General features: G+C 33.8%; 2 protein-coding genes across 2 annotated transcripts; both read left to right on the top strand.

Annotated features, from left to right (window-relative positions):
• Positions 1 to 6,255: 6,255 nt before the first annotated feature.
• Positions 6,256 to 10,657, top strand: LOC132282777 (F-box protein At2g17036-like). The gene is made up of 2 exons (XM_059784564.1): positions 6,256 to 7,554; positions 10,375 to 10,657. Coding segments are annotated over exons 1-2 (903 nt in total). The 5' UTR covers positions 6,256 to 6,653; the 3' UTR covers positions 10,377 to 10,657.
• An 863-nt stretch (positions 10,658 to 11,520) lies between these two features.
• LOC132282776 (putative F-box protein At5g60060) lies at positions 11,521 to 16,896 on the top strand. The gene is made up of 2 exons (XM_059784563.1): positions 11,521 to 12,893; positions 16,709 to 16,896. Coding segments are annotated over exons 1-2 (1,260 nt in total). The 5' UTR covers positions 11,521 to 11,635; the 3' UTR covers positions 16,711 to 16,896.
• Positions 16,897 to 20,676: the final 3,780 nt, after the last annotated feature.

The raw sequence follows: 20,676 nt of genomic DNA, 5'->3' as shown, positions 1-20,676 counted from the left end.
TTTTAAATTTTTTTTTTTGCTATACACACAACTTGGGACCTTTGATGCTTACACTAAGGCTATGTTTGGTACGGTGGGTTTGAAGGGGGGATAAGATTAGTTATGAGGGAAAGGGAAGGGAAGGGAAGGATAATTTTAACTCTCCGTTGTGTTTGGTTGGTTAATGAAGGAAAAGAAAGAAGGATAATAATTATGTTTGGGAAAAGAAAGGAAAGGGAAGGATAATAATAAATTTACTATTATACCCTTATTATATTTTAAGAGAGAGAGAGAGAGAGATATTATCTATTTACCCTATAAAAGTGTATTCTATTTGTATTTTTTATATACACTTTTTTGTAATAATATTATACACTTCTCAAATAACTACTAATACCTCTTCTAAAAGTCACTTTTTATTATTTATATACAATTAAATCATTTAATTTATTTTAATAAATAAATGTGACTTTTCAAATAACTATGATACCTCTTCTAAAAGTCACCTTTTAACTACACTAACACTTCTTCTAAAAGTCACATTTTAACTTGAAACACCTATATATAAAAGTGTATTCTATTTGTATTTTTTATATACACTTTTTTGTAATAATATTATATATTTCTCAAATAACTACTAACACCTCTTCTAAAAGTCACCTTTTATTATTTATATACAATTAAATCATTTAATTTATTTTAATAAATAAATGTGACTTTTCAAATAAGTATGATACCTCTTCTAAAAGTCACCTTTTAACTGCACTAACACTTCTTCTAAAAGTCACATTTTAACTTGAAACACCTATATATAAAAGAGTATTCTATTTGTATTTTTTATATACACTTTTTTGTAATAATATTATATATTTCTCAAATAACTACTAATGCCTCTTCTAATAAATAAATGTGACTTTTCTAATAACTACTAACACCTCTTTTAAAAGCTTTTCAAATAACTACTGACATCTCTTCTAAAAGTCACATTTTAACTTGAAACACCTATATATAAAAGTGTATTCTATTTGTATTTTTTATATACATTTTTTTGTAATAATATTATATACTTCTTAAATAATTACTAACACCTCTTCTAAAAGTCACCTTTTATTATTTATATACAATTAAATCATTTAATTTATTTTAATAAATAAATGTGACTTTTTAAATAACTACTAACACCTCTTCTAAAAGCTTTTCAAATAACTACTGACATCTTTTCTAAAAGTCACATTTTAACTGCACTAACACCTCTTCTAAAAGTCACATTTTAACTACAAACACCTATATATAAAAGTGTATTCTATTTGTATTTTTTATATACATTTTTTTGTAATAATATTATATACTTTTCAAATAACTACTAACACATCTTCTAAAAGTCATTTTTTATTATTTATATGCAATTAAATTATTTAATTTATTTTAATAAATAAATGTGACTTTTCAAATAACTACTAACACCTCTTCTAAAAGTCACCTTTTAATTACACTAACACCTCTTCTAAAAGTCACCTTTTAACTATACTAACACCTCTTCTAAATGTCACCTTTTAACTGCAAACACCCAAATATATATATATATATATATATATATATCTAACATTCATATCACCCTATATCTCACCCTCTCTATTTTTTTCCATCTCTCTTTGAAAATAATTTCTTCACAAAAAGTTTGTTAGAGGTTTATTCTTCCACAAACTATTTCAACGGCTTTGAGAGGAGATTCGTCTTTTGGTTCATGTACATCAAATTACAACTTAAAACCCTTTTAAATTTTTTTTAAAGGTATGTTTTAATTTGAATTGAAGAACAATTTATATATTTTATCTTTCTATCTAATCATATATATATTTATATTGTTTCATACAAAATTAATACATGGGGAGTTATTATATTTTATATGTTCTCCTAATAGTTCAGTTCTGGAATTTTTTTATATTACGATGTGAAAGTAATATGCATGAATATTAAATTTGTTTTGTTCAGAAATATTACATGGATAAAATATATGAAATATTGTATTTTATATGCAATATACATGTGCACGTATATATAGATAATTGACGTCTATAATCATTGATTGAAATGTCAGTTAGTTATCATAGAATTCTCTCACGAACGAATCATTATATATATATATATACAATACATAATTAATTCATGAGGAGTTTTTATATTTTATATGTTTAAGTGTATTCAATTTTTTTTTTAACCAACGGGTCAGTGGCCTAGTGGTATCAGACTCTTACTTCCCAAAGGGAGGTTATGGGTTTAAGTCTCATAAGAGACAATTTTATTTTATTTTTGATTTTTTATATACATTTCAAAATAAATTCTTCATTTTACAAAAATAGTATACTGTTTTTTTTTTTTTTTTTTTTTCTCTCTCTCTCTCTCTCTCTCTCCAAAGAGTTGACATTTCTTTTTTAGTTTTTACACACGGCCTTTGTTTTCTTACTTTCTTCTTTTTTCCCAAAGAGTTCTTGTTTTAAACAATTTTTAAATTTTAATTTAAATTAATCTTGCATGAACTCTAGATTCTGGATTTCTCTATTGAAAAATCAACTTTAATTATGTGGATTTCTTTATTAAAAAATCAAATTGATATTTTACTGGATTATTATTATTTTATAAAGTTTTATTTGTACTATTTATGTTGTGTTATAACAAAGTGTTTTGGCTTCTTTATATCTTATTTGTGTATATACTGTGTTTATTTTTTCATGTTGCTTTTCTGTCTAATTCTGTATTCCTTTCTTGTTTAATTCTCTAGAAAATGTTGTTTTTTCATATGCGTTCTCTACTTTGCCTAATTCTTTCCAAAGTATTTATGATTATGTTATATAATGTCTTTATATTTGAAAGAGATTTTTGAAAGTATGTTCGGTGGAGATTTACGATAAGACTACTGAGAAATGAAGAAACACTTTAAAGTTATATTTAGAATAAAATGGTATTTAGTTCAATCAGTTTAATATATTTATAACCCTTATAGAAGGGGATTCATTTTGTATTATTTATATGCACTAAATTTTTTTAGTTTAAAAAGGAAACACAACTTTAAATATTTGTTTTCTCAAGAAACTTGATTTTTCAAATAATAATAATAATAATTAAACTATTGTAACAGACAGCTTCTAACTGTAAGCACCTTCTCTATCCTAAAATAATAAATATTTTCGCTATCCTAAAATAATAAATATTTTTTGTATTATCTATATATATATATATATATACACACACACACACACACAGTTTTCAATTTACATTATACACCATTTGGATTTCTAAACGTTACACCTTTTAGCATTTCAACGTTTTTTATATTTCCTGCCAATACACATGTACACATTTGAATTTCAACTATAAAAATAAAATACTTCAAAAGTTACCGTCTTAACTACTAACAGCTTCTTGCCAATGAAAAAAAAACTAACACCTTTTCATTGAAAAAAAACTTATAAAATAAATAATGTATATATTCTGTTTACCATGTAGCCTGCTTTCATAAAGAGTTTCTTTTAAATTCAAATGTCTATAAAGAATACCTCTGTTTTAGATAATATCCAATTAAAATACATCTGTTCTTTATTTAAATTATTTTGTATATATTATATTTTTTAAATAATTTTCTCAATATGACAAATTTCAACGCGTTTTGATATTCCTTGCCAATACACTTTTATACCTTTAGACAGATAGATTTCTAATACAAAAAATAAATTCCTGTCACCTCTTATGTTTTACATACTTTGCTTACCAAGTGACTTCTTTTACAAAAAAAAATTTCTTTTAAATTCAAACTGTTTTTGTATTAAACATTTTTTCTTTCATGATGAGTTATTGTCGAGTTAAAATATATTACCTCTCAATTTAAATTATTTTGTATTTTTTTTTTTTTAATAAAAAGTACGTGATTTGCTTTTTCAAAACTATTGAAAGTATATGTCAATTCAATCATATAAAAAAAGTAGACGTATATATCAATTCCCTAAATTACTCTGTTGCTTTCTCTCTCTCTCTCTCTCTCTAGCTCTTTCCCTCTTTCTATGCAAAAAATTATGTGCAAAAAATTATTAGTAGTTTTATTCACGTCACCTTTGAACCCATTTTGTTGGAGACACATCTTTGATTAGTTTGCATCATATAGGTTTTTAAGAAACGTCTTATAATTGAACAGATATATCCTTTCATGACTAGGTGCGTAGTAGCCTATAAATAGTAGAGTAATCTAATAAATAAAATATACTATGCGTTTTACATCTTCCTCTTTGTTTATTTTCTAAACTTCCTTCCTTCGTCCATGCAATCAATAATTTATGGGCAAGATGATAATGGAGTACTTACGAATTTTAGTTGTTTAAAAAAAATTCCGATTGTGTATCGGGTCCCTAAATTTCAATTTACTGGTATATGTATTAATTCCATGTTTCAAAATCTACATATCTACTTTTAAAATCTATTGATATGAAAAAGTATAAATTTCAATCTAGCTACTGGCATTTATTTCCATGTTTTGAAATTTATTGATATGAAAATGTAACGTGTCTATTTAGAGCGTTGGAAAAAGATATTGGATAAAAAAAAAAGTGTTGTGAAAGTGAAACATGGAGTTTTGTTTTTCATTATACTAAGTGAAATAGATAAGTGCATATTATACCTTTTATGAATTTAGAAACACTTTTAATAACAAACACTTTTAGAGATATGAGATGGTTGATAGTTATAGATTCTATGTAGGAATAAACCGTAATACTTACTTTATATAATCTCTTTAATTTATTTTTAACCTTTTACTCTATATAATCTCTTTCATTTATTTTTAACCTTTTATATTCTTTCTTTTTACATAAATCTACTATCCTCTTACATAGGTACCCTCGATGAATTTTAATGGTTTGAAAAATAAATTTCAGCTTTGTCTGAACAACTTTATAGGCCTCTATATACATCAAATGTTATTATGTATATTGTACTTTATTCAGTCATATATTAAAAAAAAAAAAAAAAAAGAAAAAAAAGAAAAAGAAAGATATAAGACATGCATGTATAATTATTAAATTTTTATTGCAAGTAACGTTTGGTCATGATGTAGTGTTACCACAAGAATATTACGATTTCCATAAAATTTTGCATAAAAAGATTTTGAAGATGATAAAAATGTGTTTTTAAGTCCTTATTTATCTTTGAGATTAATAGTCAAATAGTACTCGAATGAATGATTGAATGATAACTTAAAATTTTGAATAAACCAAATTAATTTACAACTTTTATTCAATTATTTTAATTCCATTATAGGTTTTTCTATTATTTTATTATATCTCAAAATATGAATAAGTTATAATCACGTGCATTGCACGTGGTTCTATCTAGTATATATATATATATATATATATATACTCTTATATTTTGCTACAAAAAAAAAAAAAAAAAAGAAGACAAAAAAAAGAAAAGAAAAAAGAGATTAGGGCAAATCATTTCAGCCTCCATCTCTAATCTCATTCTCAAATCTGAACTTGCCCTCTCCTCCTCCTCCTCTCTCTCTCTCTCAAATCAAAACCCACATCTTTCAGTTTCCATCACTGTTCCAATTCGGGTTCGCTGTCTGCCTCAAAAAATCAAAACCCACATTTTTCAGTTTTCATCGCTGTTCTAGTTCGGGTTCGCCGTCGCCGTCTGCCTCCAAAAAATCAAAACCCACATCTTTCAGTTTCCATTGCCGTTCCAGTTCGGGTTCGCCGTCTGCCGTTCGCAAGCTTCCCTGAATACACGCCCAATATCAAGTGCAATTTTGAGGGTAAAAGTGACATAACAAATATTATATGAGCCATTACCTTCCCTTTCCTTCCTTATCCTTCCATTTTTTGAAGGTTAAAGAAATTATTGTACATTGTTATGAAAAACCCCTCCAAACCCTTCCCTCTCTTTCCCTTTCCCTTTCCCTTTCTCTTTCCCTCTACTCACCTTACCCAAATACAATTTTTTTATAACCTTCCCTTTCCCTTCAAACCCACACTACCAATATGAGCCTAAGAGTCATTTGTCGCATTACCCTACCTTTCCCTTGGTCGGTACGTTTATTAAATTCACCAACTTGAACCAAATTTGGTGGTTGAAAAAAAAAAAAAATAATAACTATCAATAAAAGTAGTTTATTAATTTTTTTCTTAACAATGTACTCCACCCACCAATTCAATTCGTCTCATTTGGTTCGGACTCCGGGTCGGACTTTAGATTATCTATATATATACACACACACACGCATTGATCCATTCATAGCTCTGTTCAGCAACTGCGTGGTACTAGGGTTTTACGAGCACAAATGGCAGAGATGAAGGAGGGTGTTAGGTGGTCTCAGCTCCCAAAAGACCTCTTTGAATGCGATCGCCAAACGTCTCAACACTAGCTCTGATAATCTCCGACTTCGCTCCGTCTGTTCTATATGGCGTTCCTCAATTCCTCCCTTCAACAAAACCCCTTCCCTCCCTCTCCAACTTCCCTTCTCCTTCTCTCCCCACCCTTCCCTCAATCGAAGGCGTCGCGGTCACTTCTCTCTCTCCCAAAGCACCACCTACTTACTCCAACCACCAACGGAAATAAACCCTAAACCAAAAGCTTCCAATTCTACTCCCTGGTTGCTTAGGGTTGAGGAAATCGAGAGTGGTAAAATGCATCCCCTGAACCCTCTCTCGAAACTCTTGACCGTTAACGTTCCCAAAAAGTTTCCTAAGGTACTCAACTTGCTCAACTTTCGAATCACTGAAATGTGTAAAGTCTATAATCTTGAGTTTGTTGATCTTAGCAAGAAGAAAATTGAGATGGACTGGGAAGAATCTAAGTTGATTCGAACTAAGAAAGTTGTTGTCTCATCGAATCCGTGGACAAGTGATGGTGTTGATTATGCAGTGATCGCCATTCAGAAAGGAAAATTGTGGTTCTTGAAATTTGGGGATGAGAAATGGAGTGCTGTTGATGATCCAAAACAGTCTCACTTTGATGACTGTGTGTATCACAAGGGAAAGTTCTATGCTGTGGACCATAGAGGAAGGACTGTAGTGATTGGTTCCGATTTGAGGGCTGAAATTGCAGCTTCTTTGCCTCAGCATGGAGGTGGTCACTATAAGCACTTGGTGGAGTCATGTGGTGATTTGTTTTTGGTTGATAAGCACCTCGACACTGAAGAACAAGTTTGGTACGATGACGATGAAGATGAAGATTCTAATCTGCCAATTCACTTGAAAATTTATAAGCTGAATGAAGAAAAAAAAGAATGGGAATGGGTTAAAACTTTGGGTGATCGAGTGTTCTTTGTTGGTGATGACTGCTCTTATTGTGTTTCCACTCAGGATTTTTCAGGTTTGAGAAGGGACTGCATCTATTTCTGTGATCATATGTTCCTCGATGTCAACGAGGAAGACGAAAACCTTGTGAAAATATGTGGAGACACTGGTGTTTACAGCTTGGATGATTGCATGTGCGGAGCTCTAGCTACTTTTCCAGAGCTTTCACAGATTTTCTGGCCACCCCCAGCCTGGCTTAAGCCAAAACCAAGCGATATGAAGAATGAATGTAAGTCATTTTCAATGTTTTATTTTGGTTTATAACAAATTCAATGATATTTTCCTTGTTATGTGGTGAGTTTTCTATTCTTCATTTATTAGTGTTGAAGCACTATTGTGAATATGCAAATTTATGTTCAGTATGTCTTATTTACATTAATGATTCAATTCAAATTAACTACCCTTATTGTTCTATGTATCACCATAATTTAATGATTTCATTTTCATATCATATAGTAACAACTAAACAAAATCACACATGTCAAAAACAACTTTTATTTCAATTTAAGGCATGTCAAAAGTCTGACGTCAAGTGTCAAACTATTAGTCCTTCGATTTCTTTCTTATTGGTTCCATCACGATGGTCCAGTCAATTGATCTTTATGTTTTTGAAGTTTGGCTCCTTCTAATATAAGTATTCTCGATTCATACATACACTGATTTTCAAGTGGTTTGATGTGAAAACAAAATGGATGTGCGGGTCAGAAACTAATATTTGGGTGAATGTTTTAATATTTCTTTGTAGTGCCCTGTTTCTATAATTTGTTGTAGATGCATTGTGAAAGCATGCTTTACTGCAATGTCTTGTTTCTTATTGTTCTATAATATTGTGCTCTTTTCCGCTGTGAGTGAACTTTATGTAATATTTTTTTGGGATAATATCACTTACCTCCTTTGAGTTTAGGCTTCATTACAGGTGGTACCCCTATTGTTTTCAATATTACACCGACCTCCCTCCAATATGACCAGCGTTAGGTTTTGTGAGAAATCCTTATAAAAGTACTAAAATATCCTTTATTATTATATTAACATAAAGGTTGTCAAAGTTTAACCAAAGACCAGACTTTCTACAACACACTACCATCACCAATAGACACCTTGAAACCCTAAACCCCTTCCCCTTCTCTCTCCTCAAAACCACCTTGTCGCCGCTGTTGCCACCACCACCCTTTTCTTTGCCTACTTCAATGTTACACCGGTCATAGCTGCCCCCATTTCAACCCCCACCCGCCCTGCTGTCGAAATCATTTTGGACCAAGAGAAAGAAAACGCTTGAAGAACACTTAAGTTCTCAACTGAACAACGGCGAATGGATCTGTAGCAGCGGCAATAATCTGCCCCGTGGCGGCATGACTATGGGACTCCATGGATTCCGACGACCATGGCGCCCATCGATTCCGGCGGCAATCCGCTGTGTGTTTGTGGAGTAACGGATTGATTGTGCCAGCAATTTGTAGCTGCGAGGACCGCGAGGTCAGAGGATTGTATTTGGTTAGGCAGACATCGTCGAATCCATCTGCAGCGGCGGCAACGATCTGCCCTGGTTGCGGCAATGAAGAAAACTAAGAAATCAACGCAAACCCAAACATTGCTTTAATTCTCTCTCCTCCCTCATGCCCCCAAACCTGGTTCTCTCTCTCCAAACCTCGTTCTCTTTTTCCTGTGTCTTTCTCTCTCTAACCATGCCTAACTATGAAAGTTCATAAATAGTCTATTTTGGTAGAGTTTGAGCAGAGTAGATGAAGAGGACTCACATACACACACACACACACACATATATATATATGTGCGCGCTGTAAAGCATGAAATTTGGGAGTAAAATTTGTAACTGGCAAACCCAGGTTTGGCTTTGGCGTTGTTTCCGGGCATAGTTAGAGAGAGAGATCTAGGAGAGAACCAAAAGTAAGGTAGAGGATCGATTCCATTACAGAGAGAATGTATAGAGAGAAAATAAAGCGTGATTAAGGGTATATGAGTAATTTTAATTCAAAAGTACTGGTGGAAATGTCTTTGCAACTATAGTGAGGGTACGTGGTATTTCATGCTAACAAATGGATGACATCATCAAAAAAAGGTCATTGACCGGCGTTGACTTTTACCGGAAGGGGCAAAGTGTTGTGGCAGAGCTAACTTTGAGGGAGGTCAGTGTAATTTTTGAAACGCTAGGAGTACCACTTGTAATAAGACCTAACCTCGAGGGAGGTAAGTGATATTTACCCATATTTTTTTGTAAGGTGATTGTAGTGTGCAACAAAAATGAAGAATGTGTGATCGAGAAAAGCCTATCTTGCTTCTATTAAAACATACGACAGAGAAAATCATAAAGAAAACTTGTTAATGAGTTAAGAAATTAAAATGTTTGAACTTCTGCTGTTAGCTAAACGTTGTCAAATTGTCAAGAAGCAATTGAATTACCATATGCTAGAGGATGCTTCCAGGCTCAAATTGTGGGCTTTAGCTTTTCACGTCTCCATATAAAAAATTTGAGTGCTTTATGATTTTATTCGACAACAAATGCTCTTTTGCTTTTTTCGGATATTGCTGCATTGTAATGATCTCCTTACATGCCAATTATTCTTCCTTCATTATCTATATGGATGCTTTGTGAGGACATTTTTTTTCCTCGAAAGTTCAAGCAAACACAAACACAAACACAAACACAACCACAATATTGACCTTAGTAGGTTCAAACACTCGACCTCCCCTTTTGGGAGGAGACATCATACCCATTGGTAAGTAGCATTGGACAGTTTACCTGAGTGAAATGTTTCAAGTCCCAAAGGAGTTGAAAAAGACTGTTATGTTAGCCAGCTGCAGGGAACTGCTGTTTCTGGGTGAAATTTACATATGAAAGAAATGCTGCAACATTTTAGTATTTGATATAAGTTTATCTTCATATTGATCTATTTTCAGTTTGATTGAATTTATTTATTTGTTTGTAATACAGAATATTTATTTTTGCCAGTATGTTTAATATGTTCATAAAGAAACTTTCAATCCTTTTCTCGCATGTAGAAATTTATTCTGACTGTTTATTTGATCTCCACAGGATAGCTGATGAGGGACTTTTGCACTTCTAGGGATGGTGATGCTTTTGTGATGTAATTGAAGGAAGATATGGACATGCTTCGTTACTCTTTTTTGTGTCCAGATCATGACTGAGTTGGTTTGTTTTGGTGTATATTTTCTAATTGACTCAAGACATGCTTTTGGGCTTAGTTTCCAAATAATATGTCCTTAGGAGGTTCTGGAAGGCTAACTGGATGATGACTTACTGTGTTCCATGATCTATAATAAGACAATATCAATGATTATCATTCTTGTTTAGTTAATTTTTCTATACTAGCTGGCTGGTGACATCAACTCACTATAAACCAAGATTACTCTAATTAGGTTTGGTTATTCATGGAGATTAGTTGAATAATTGAATTACGTTCGAGGAAACTGGTCGATGTGGCTATGATTGTTGCATGCCATTTCTGATACCCACCCTCCTATCCATGACTAGTTATGTTTGTGTTACTTCTTCGTGTTGCATTGTGTGAAATACCCTGTGGACTGAACAAGTCTATAACCAAGAAGTGAGTTTTGTTGTGAGTTTTGGAACTACTGAAATCAGAAAACTAAGGCGGAGGTGGCGACGGGTTCAAACTTCAAAGCATCGGAGGCACTGGTGTTGCGGAGGGAGGGTTGCTAAGGGAGAGAGTAGTGAGAGAGAAATGTAACATACTTCTTTAGTTTGGGTGTTTATGTAAATGTACTCACCACTTTTTGGACAAGTTCGAATCTGGACTAAAAATTATTATTCTTAGAAGTGTTTCTCAAACAGAGGGAGGTAATGCTAGGCAGACTTACACTATTTTCGTATTTTTGTGCTTTGAACGAGTGACCTCCAAAATATACTGAAGATATATTCTATATTGAATATTATTTGGTTTTATTCTTTGTGAGGATATATAACTTTATTGAGTAATCTTTAACAAATTAAGGTTAGAGAATGTATTGGCTTCTAAACAAATAAGTTTCTCTCTCTACCAAAATTAATTACCTTTCATATTTAACTGTACCAATTCAAATATAAATATATCATAAGGATAAATATATGTATATATATATATTATAATATTTGATAAAATTTCTATTTTTTTTTTTTCTTCTTTCGTTAAACTTATAAAAACAATTAAATACCAACGCCACAGTGACCTACTGATATCTCATAAATGAAGGGACTCATGGTTAGAAAACACCTTCATTGCTCTCTCTCATGGTCTTTTTCAGAAACTGCGTAGATTAGGGTTTTAAGAGCACAAATGGCAGAGATGGAGGAGGATGATCGGTGGTCTCACCTCCCAAATGACCTCTCAACTATGATCGCCAAACGTCTCCACAATCGCCTCGACAATCTCCGACTTCGCTCCGTCTGTTCTTCATGGCGTTCCGCAATTCCACCCTTCAAGCAAAACCCTTTCCCTCTCCACGTTCCCTTCTACTTCCCTTCTCACCTTTCCATCCATCCAGAGGGTCGCGCTCACTATGCTTTCTTCCAAAGCACCATCTACTTCCTCCAACCACCCATGGAACAAAACCCCAAACCAAACGTCCCCAATTCCACTCCTTGGTTGCTCAGGGTGGAAGAGATCGAAAATGGAAAAATGCATCCTCTCAACCCTCTCTCGAAAATCTCGACCGACCACGTGCCCAAAGCGTTTCCCACGGTGCTAAACTTGCTCAACTTCCGAATCACTGAAATAGGTCAAACTTATAATCTTCAGTTCGTTGATCTCAACAATAAGAAAATCGAGACCAAATGGGAAGAATCGGTGATTCAAACTAAGAAAGTAGTTGTCTCGTCGAATCCGTGGACAACTGATGGTGTTGATTATGAGGTCATGGCCATCCAGAGAACGAAATTGTGGTTCTTGAAACTTGGGGATGAGAAATGGAGTGATATTAGAGCTCCAGAACCAGGACGATCTTGCCACTACAATGACTGTGTGTATCACAAAGGAAAGTTTTTTGCTGTAAACGATAGAGGAAGCACTGTAGTGATTGGTTCTGACTTGAGGGCTGAGGAAATTGTACCACCAATTCGGATGAACAAAAGGATAGCATCAATGCGGGGTGGTATAAGTGTTAAATATAGGTACTTGGTGAGTTCATGGGGTGATTTGTTTTTGGTTACTAAGTGCACAGGGTCTTATGAAAAATTTGTGTATGATAAGCGTGATATGCCGCTTCACTTTAAAGTTTATAAGCTGAATGAAGAGAAAAAAGAATGGGGAAGGGTTGAAACTTTGGGCGATAGAGTGTTCTTTGTTGGTGATAACTGCTCTTATTGTGTTTCCACCTGGGATTTTGCTGGTCTGAAAGGGGATTGCATTTATTTCTGTGATAATCTGTTTACTAATTACAACGACGAAGACAAAAACCTTACAGAAATATGTGGAGACTCCGGCGTTTACAGCTTGGCAGATGATAGTTGCAGACCTCTAGCACGTTTCTCAGACCATTCACAGATCTTCTGGCCACCCCAAGCTTGGTTTAAGCCAAAACCACCAAGAATTGAATGTAAGTCATTCTCGATGTTTGATTTTAGTTGATAAGGAATTCAATAATTTTTTCCTCATTATGTGGTAAGTTTTCTGTTCTTCATTTTTTTTTATTTTTTTTTTATTGTTGAAGAATTATGGTGAATATGCAAATTTTATGTTCAATATGTCATATTTACATTATCAATTTAACTTAACTACCCTTATCTATCTTTCTATCACCTTATATTGATGATTTTAATTTCATACCGCATAGCAATAACTAAACAAAATCACATATCAAAAACAACTTTTATTTCAATTCGAGGCATATCAAAAGTTTGAAATCAAGTGTCACACTATTAGTCCTTGGATTTCTCTCTTATTGGTTCCAACACCATGGTCCATTCAATTGATCTTTATGTCTTTTAAGTCGTGGTCCATCTAATATAAGCATTTCTGGATTCGTACACAAACTGATTTTCAAGTGGTTTGAAATGAAAACAAACTAATATTGGACATTTTAATATTTCTCTGTAGTGTCCTGTTTCTATAATTTGTTGTAGATGCAGTGCGGAAGCACGCTTTACTCAAGCTGCAGTATCTTCTTTCTTTTTGTTCTATAATATTAAGCTTTTTTTTTTTTTTTTTTTTTTTTTTTTTTTTTTGTTAAAAGAAGTTGTTTTGGGTTTTGGTCTTACCCAAACCGAGAGCCAAGATCTATATTTATATACAAGAATAGGGTATAAAGAAAGGAAACCAAATCAAAGAAAAACATGAAATATGCCAAAATCTATGTGATTCCATGATTACGGGGATCTTATCTACGTGATCCCATGATAATATGGTTCTTACATAAAACACCTAATAAAAGGTTGAAAACAGCTAATAAAAATAATAATAATAATAATACAGATATTTCAACACTCCCCCTCAAGCTGGAGTGAAGATATCAATTAAGCCTAGCTTGGTAATCAAGGAATGAAGCAAAGATGGAGCAACGGATTTGGTGAACACATCTACCGGCTGATTAGAGGACCGAACAAAGCACGGCTTGATAATTTCCGAACGAACCTTCTCTCTGATAATGTCCACCTCTGTGTTTAGTCCTCTCATGAAGAACATAATCTGAAGCAAGCATGATGGCTGACTTATTATCAGAAAACAAGTCTGAGGACTGTTTTTCACTTAGCCCTAGCTCTTTTAAGAAAGATCGAAGCCAGAGAATCTCATTAGTACCCTTGCCATGGCACGATACTCAGCCTTTGCTGAAGATCTTGAAATTACAGGTCTTGTAAAACACAGTAATGAGGAAAGAAAATCACTGCACATTTTAGTGATTTGACAAGTTTGCTAACAGATAACAGGGATAACGAGAGTAGAAAATAATGACAACTCACCAGTCATGTGATCATTGGCTCCGGAATACATAACCCAAGTAGGTTTTCCCGCTTTAACATGAAAAGTAGGAGGAGTACCTGTAGCTATAGTAGCCGTGGGAATAGAAGAGCCATCCCTAGTAAATAAAGCTCCAAACTGCTCCTGAAGTTGACCAATCTGGGACTGTAACTGATTGAAGTCCTGAAACGATGGTTTGGGAGGAGTTGATGCAGGAGGGACAACAATCTATGGAGTAGTATACCCACCAATAGTATCGGCTACTGCGGCAATGCGGCCACGGCCAGAAGGACGATTGCGAGAATTTTTTTGCTTTAGCTCGGGATGACACTTAAAGCAACGATCCTTTACATAACCCGAGGCTCCACAATGTTGACAAATAACCTATCCCTCTGAAAGTCTAGAATTACAGCAAGAGCCATCTAATCAACTGGAGTCTCTGGTAAAGCTACTAGCTGAGAGATCTGACGTTTATGGTCCTCATGGTCAACAGTAGTGAAGGCATCATATAAATTTGGCACAGGAGAGGTGTTTATGATCTGAGTTCGAAGAGCATCATACTCCGATCGTAAACCCATCAAAATATGCTGGCGGTCCAGTCTCTTGAACAAAAGAGTTGCACCTTCTTTAAAGAAATTGGAGAGAGGTTCATACTAATTCTTCCCACCTAGACCGAAGGTACCCAAAATATTCTGATACTGATAGCTTTGGTGTCTCCAGAGATGCATGAGCAATCTCTTGATAGAGCTCAAAGATACGAGTGTCATTGTGGGAATGGGCATACATCTTGTTAAGGGCTTGCTACAGACGAAAAATGGAAGTGTGAAACATGAACATATTATAGATACGCTCCTCCATTGAGTTGAAGATCCAACCTAGAATGGTGCACCTATCCATGTCCCATGCAATATATTTAGTATTCGTCTTTTCCGGTTCCTTGATTAAACTTAACAGCCAACCAGTTTTCCCTTTCCCTCCAATATAGAGTTGAAGAGAATGGGACCAAGATACAAAGTTGCGCCCATTCAAGAGCACACTAGTAACCCGCTGTGCCGGAGTATGATATGCCGAAGATAAAGTATGCTAGACCGAGGATAAAGTGTCATTTTGGCTACTAGAATCAATCATAGTACCAAAATAAGGCTGGTCCACACGTCAAAGCAAGAGTAAAGAAGAAAAACAACAACAACAACAACAACAAGGCCGAAAAAATCGGCACTTTCCTCCAAAATATGCTGCCAAACAAACACCGGCAGCCCACAAAGGAAAAAAAAAAAAAAACCAGAAGGAAAAAACCTAAGGGAATTCTCCTAAAAAATGAGTCAAAACAAAGGGTTACCCGAGGGGTCCGGCGCAAGGGCTGGGAGGAGATGGAGGTGAGGTGAGGGAAAATGGAGAGAGGGAGAGAGAAGGTGACGGCATTGGGGAGGAAGATGGGGAGGCGAAGGTTTTTGTTTTGCTTTAATACCCAAAAAGAAGAAGTTTTGGGTTTTGGCCTTACTCAAGCCGAGAACCAAGATCTATATTTATATACAAGAATAAGGTACAAAGAAATGAAACCAAATCAAAGAAAAACAGGAAATATGCCAAAATCTACCTGATCCCATGATTATGGGGATCTTATCTACGTGATCCCATGATAATAGGGATCTTACATAAAACACTTAATAAAAAGTTGAAAACAACTAATAAAATAATAATAATAATAATAATATAGATATTTCAACAGTTTTTTTTTGAAATGAACTTATATTTGTTTGTAAGGTGATTGTAGTGTTCAACAGAAATGAAGAACACGTTTGACCGAGTAAAGCCAGTGAATCTTACTTCAATTAAAGCATACGAGAAGAAAATCATATAGAAAACTTCTTGTTGAGTTAAAATTAGTATGAGTTACTTCAATTAACTATTGACATGGTGCATTTTCTACAAAACAATGAAATAAGTACTTAAATGTTTGAACTTCTGCTATGTTTGCTAGACCCTGTCAAGAAGCAGTTATATTACCATATGCTAAATGATGCATCCGGGCTCAAATTGTGGGCTTTAGCTTTTCACACGTCTCCATATAAAAATTAGTGAGTGCTTTATGATTTAATTCGACAACAAATCTCCTTACAAGCCAATTATTTCTTCCTTCATTATCTTGATGGATGCTCTGCGAGGTTGTGTTGGACATTTTTTTTTTCCCTCCTGGAAAGTTCAAGCAAACGTAAACACAACCACAATATTGACCCTAGCATGCTTGAAAACTCAAACTCCCCTTTTGGGAGGAGAGATCATACCATCTGGGCTAATGCCCATTGGTAGGTAGCATCAGTCAGTTTACCTAAGGAAAATGTTTCAAGTCCTAAATTAGTTGTATATCACAATATGTTTTATGTGTTCATGAGGAGCCTTGTAATCCTTTTCTCGAATATGGAAATTTATTCTACTGTGTTTATTTGATCTCCGCAGGATGAGCTGATATGGGACTTTTTGCACTTCTAGGGATGGTGGTGCTTTTATGATGTAATTGAAGAACATATGGACATGCTTAGCACTAGTTATATAGGTTAACTCTTTTTTGTGTCCAAGTCAGTTTGATTTGTAGTATGTACACAGATACAGTGTAGCAAGGATAAAATTGTGTTCTTTTGGCAACAGATTTGGGCATTCATGACTGAGTTAGTGTGTTTATTGTGTATATTTACTACTTGTGGTTTGAATTAGATGAATTATATTGCACTGATTGACAATATTTGACTACCCCGGGGACTGAACAAATCTTAAAACCAAGAAGCTAACAATGAAAAGAATTTATGATTCGTCTAAAACAGAACAAATATTCGATAAGGGCATACTATCCCATCGGCCAATGAGCGAAACTGACAATGAAAAGAATTTATTGAGAATTTTTGGAATAGATGAGATCAGAGAAAGGTGACAATCACTTTGTGCCATGTAGGGATTTCAAGTTAGAAAAGATTGTCCGGAGGTAATAGGAACCAAGGTTAGTTTCTAATTGAAACTTGCATTTGAATCTAGAAAGTTAACTAATAGGGAGATGACTTGTTCTCAGTTCCCACACCTTAATGATTTTTTTTACCCCTTTGAATACATAGAGTGTTTTAACGAGTAAATATTAAATCTTTGAATGAAAATATCCCAATCAAAACAAACTGGTTTGTTCAAGTAATTTGAAGTGAAAATATTCCAATCAAGACAAACCGGTTTGTTTTAGTAATTTGAACTACTTTTAGATGCAATGAAGTGATTGTCCTATATTGCTCAAGGACTGAATATGATACCGAGTACGGAACAGCCTTTTTATATTTGGGGTCAATTTGACATCCAAATTACTAAAACAACATATTTAAAAAAGCAATATGCCAATTCTTTTCGGAATCTGGTTTCTGGTTTGAATCGTTAGCTCCTTACCTATCCCTCCACTTATAAATTTTTAAAAGCAAATTTGAGGGGGTATGAATGCCATTTACCATAAATTTTTAATCACGCATGTGACACTGTTTCTTTTATCCCCACATTTTGCAAGTTTTGAAGTTTGAGGTAGTAGGAAAATATACTACAAATTTGCAAGGTTAATTTATTGTATGATACTAAAATAACAAATTGTAATTATTTTGAAATTTGAAAAAGAGACTCGTTTGCTAACCATTTTATTTTGTGTTTTTAATTTCATATAAAGCAAAAACAATATTTTTGTTGTGTTGTGATTGAATAGTAAGAAAAACACTACAGTATTTCGTATACTGTGAATATCCATAGCCGTTCTATAACCATTTTGAGATAATTTATGCTTTGTTTGAACTGAATTCTTTTGGGATTAGGAATTAGAATTGAAAAAAAAAAAAAAATTTGAATTGTAATTAAAATAGAATTTTATTTGTATGTTTGGAATGGCAGACGTGAATGAGTTTGGTAGGAGGAGAGATGTAAAAGCAATTAATAGAAGAGGTGATTTTGGTAATTGAAGTAGTTAGTTACCAAAAGTAGTTCAAATTCTCTCCAAATTTTCCCGGATTTGTGAAGCTTACGATATTTATCCTGAAATCCCTTCTAATCCTTTTCCTTTTAAAATTCCATTTTCCCAAACAATTGAAATTCTCTTTTTAAAATCCAATTCTCATGAAATTCTAAAGTTCCAAACCCAGTCGCAGAAACAAACAAAATTGGCGGAGAGGGGCAGAGTAGACTGGTCTCAACTCCCAATAGACCTCTTCTCATTGATAGCAAACAAATATCTCAACACTCGCATCGATATTCTCTGACTTCGCTCCGTCTGTGGTTTATAGCGTTCCTCAATTCCTCCTATCAACAAACCCCCTCCTCTTCTGCCTCTCCTTCTTCCTTTCCCCATCGGTCCTGCCTTCCAACAACACCGCCGCTGCCGCCTTCTATCATTGCCACCACCGTCGTATTTCAACAACGCTACTGCTTTTCACCTCCACCATCATTGTCACCACCATCCAGCACTGCCACCGCCACCGCCACCGCCACCGCCACCATTTATTTTTTAAAAATTATAGTAGAATGTCATTTTATTAATTTAATTTATTTGTTACTAAGAGGGATATTTTGGAGAACTCAATTTGAAATTTATTCCATTCTAAATTTTTAATTGGCTCAACCAAATAGTAGAATGGTTATTATAATTTCATTCCTACACATTTCATATTTACAATCAAATAATAGAATGAGAATGAGAATTCCATTTCCTTTCTCATTCCATTCCATTCATGCACATCAAACGTAACATAAGTACTTTAATAAAAAAACAAAGAATGTATGATGTATTGTTGCGTTTGATGTGCAGGAATAGAATGTAATGCAAGTGAGAATAGGATGAGAATGTGAATGGAATTGTGGAATGGTCATTCTCATTCTATTATTTAGTTGCAAATGTAAAATATGTAGTAATGGAATGATAATGATCATTTTAGTGTTTAGTTGAACCAATTTAAACTTTAGGATATATTACCTTGACGTCCCTAAGGTTTTCCTTTATTACTTGTAGATTAAAGTTTTGAAAAGTCTACTCCCACACCCCCTATCAGAATTTAAGAATGGGTTAACATAGTTTTGTTGTACAATTACTCAAATACCCTTAATATTATTAAACGGAGTACCACTTCATGTGGTAAGCAACAAAAATTAATTTACCGGTCTGCCCCTGATAAATTACCCTTGCAGTTTCACTACCCTACCACCACTCTCGTTCCATCACAGGGCCCTCCTTCCACCACTACCACCGGTCCACCACCGCGCTCCACATACTTCCTATCTTTCTCTTTCTCCCCTGCCACTTCTCTCCACCACCGCATCCTCTCTTCTCTACCACATTGCCCCTCCTACTTTATGTATTTCTCCCGTCCCTTTTGTTCAATCTCATTCAAAGACAATTTACTGGTAAGAATTTTGAAATCCAGAAACTCAACTTCAATAATTGACTTTCCCTCTCTCTCTCTTCCTATATATATATATATATATATATATATATCAATTTCATCACTTATCAATTAATGGAATTCCATAAACTCCAACCCTAAAACTTTCAAGATGTTATCAATGAAGTTCTTTTTTGGGAAAGGTAAAAAGAAATAAAAAAGAAAAGAGATAATGGGATCATTATCAATGAAGTTGTTTGATGGATTTGGAAGATCTCATGTTGAATGGTGTTCGTTGAACATATTCTTGTCCTTCACTCCTCTTGTTGAATGGTGTTCATATGCTCTTCCTTCTCTAATGCGTGCGCACACACTCATACATATACAAGAAGGCTCTCATGTTGTCCAAAAGTCAATTACGAAAATTACACTTTATTACTTTATCAGACCTAACCATAGTTAATTTACCATAATTGTATTTGTGACATAAAATTTGAGGAAAAATGTAATGAGTGAAAATGTAAATGGGAATGAAAGCGAGCAAATTACCAGAATTTGGAGAATTTTCTTATTTCTATCTCAGTATTGAGCTATGGAATTCCAGAAAACCCAATTTTAGAGACCTTTTATTGTTTTCATGGCAAGATTAAGCAATATATGTTTTCTGTTTGAGACTCCATTATTGGAGGTTGTGCTTATTCACGAACCTTAAAAAATTGGTATCCTTTGAACCCAACAACAAAAAAAAAAAAAAGCTTATTCACGAAGTATGGAATAATGGGTTGACAAAAAAAATAAAAAATAAAAAAGAGAGCAACAGTCAGGCCATCAAGGTAAAAAAAAAATAAAGAAAGAAAGCAAAAAAAAAAAAAAATAATTAAATCAAAGTGCAAAAAGAAGAGAGAGAAAGAGATTGACAATGACCTAGATCCAATTTTGGAGAATGAATATGGTAGTTGTGTTGTGACTGTAGTGTTGAAAATGGTGGGTCTAATAAAATAATAAAGTGTAATTTTCCTAACTGACTTTTTGTCTATT

The sequence above is a fragment of the Cornus florida genome, unplaced genomic scaffold (assembly GCF_030987335.1).
Source record: "Cornus florida cultivar Cherokee Brave unplaced genomic scaffold, ASM3098733v1 CherokeeBrave_3.0.0_Hap2_Chr11, whole genome shotgun sequence".
In the NCBI taxonomy this organism is placed as follows: domain Eukaryota; kingdom Viridiplantae; phylum Streptophyta; class Magnoliopsida; order Cornales; family Cornaceae; genus Cornus; species Cornus florida.
This window is presented reverse-complemented; position numbering and strand designations above follow the sequence as displayed.

Excerpts from the sequence above, each read along its gene's own strand:
- LOC132282776 (XM_059784563.1), top strand. The coding sequence starts at position 11,636 with ATGGCAGAGATGGAGGAGGATGATCGGTGGTCTCACCTCCCAAATGAC.
- LOC132282777 (XM_059784564.1), top strand. The coding sequence starts at position 6,654 with ATGCATCCCCTGAACCCTCTCTCGAAACTCTTGACCGTTAACGTTCCC.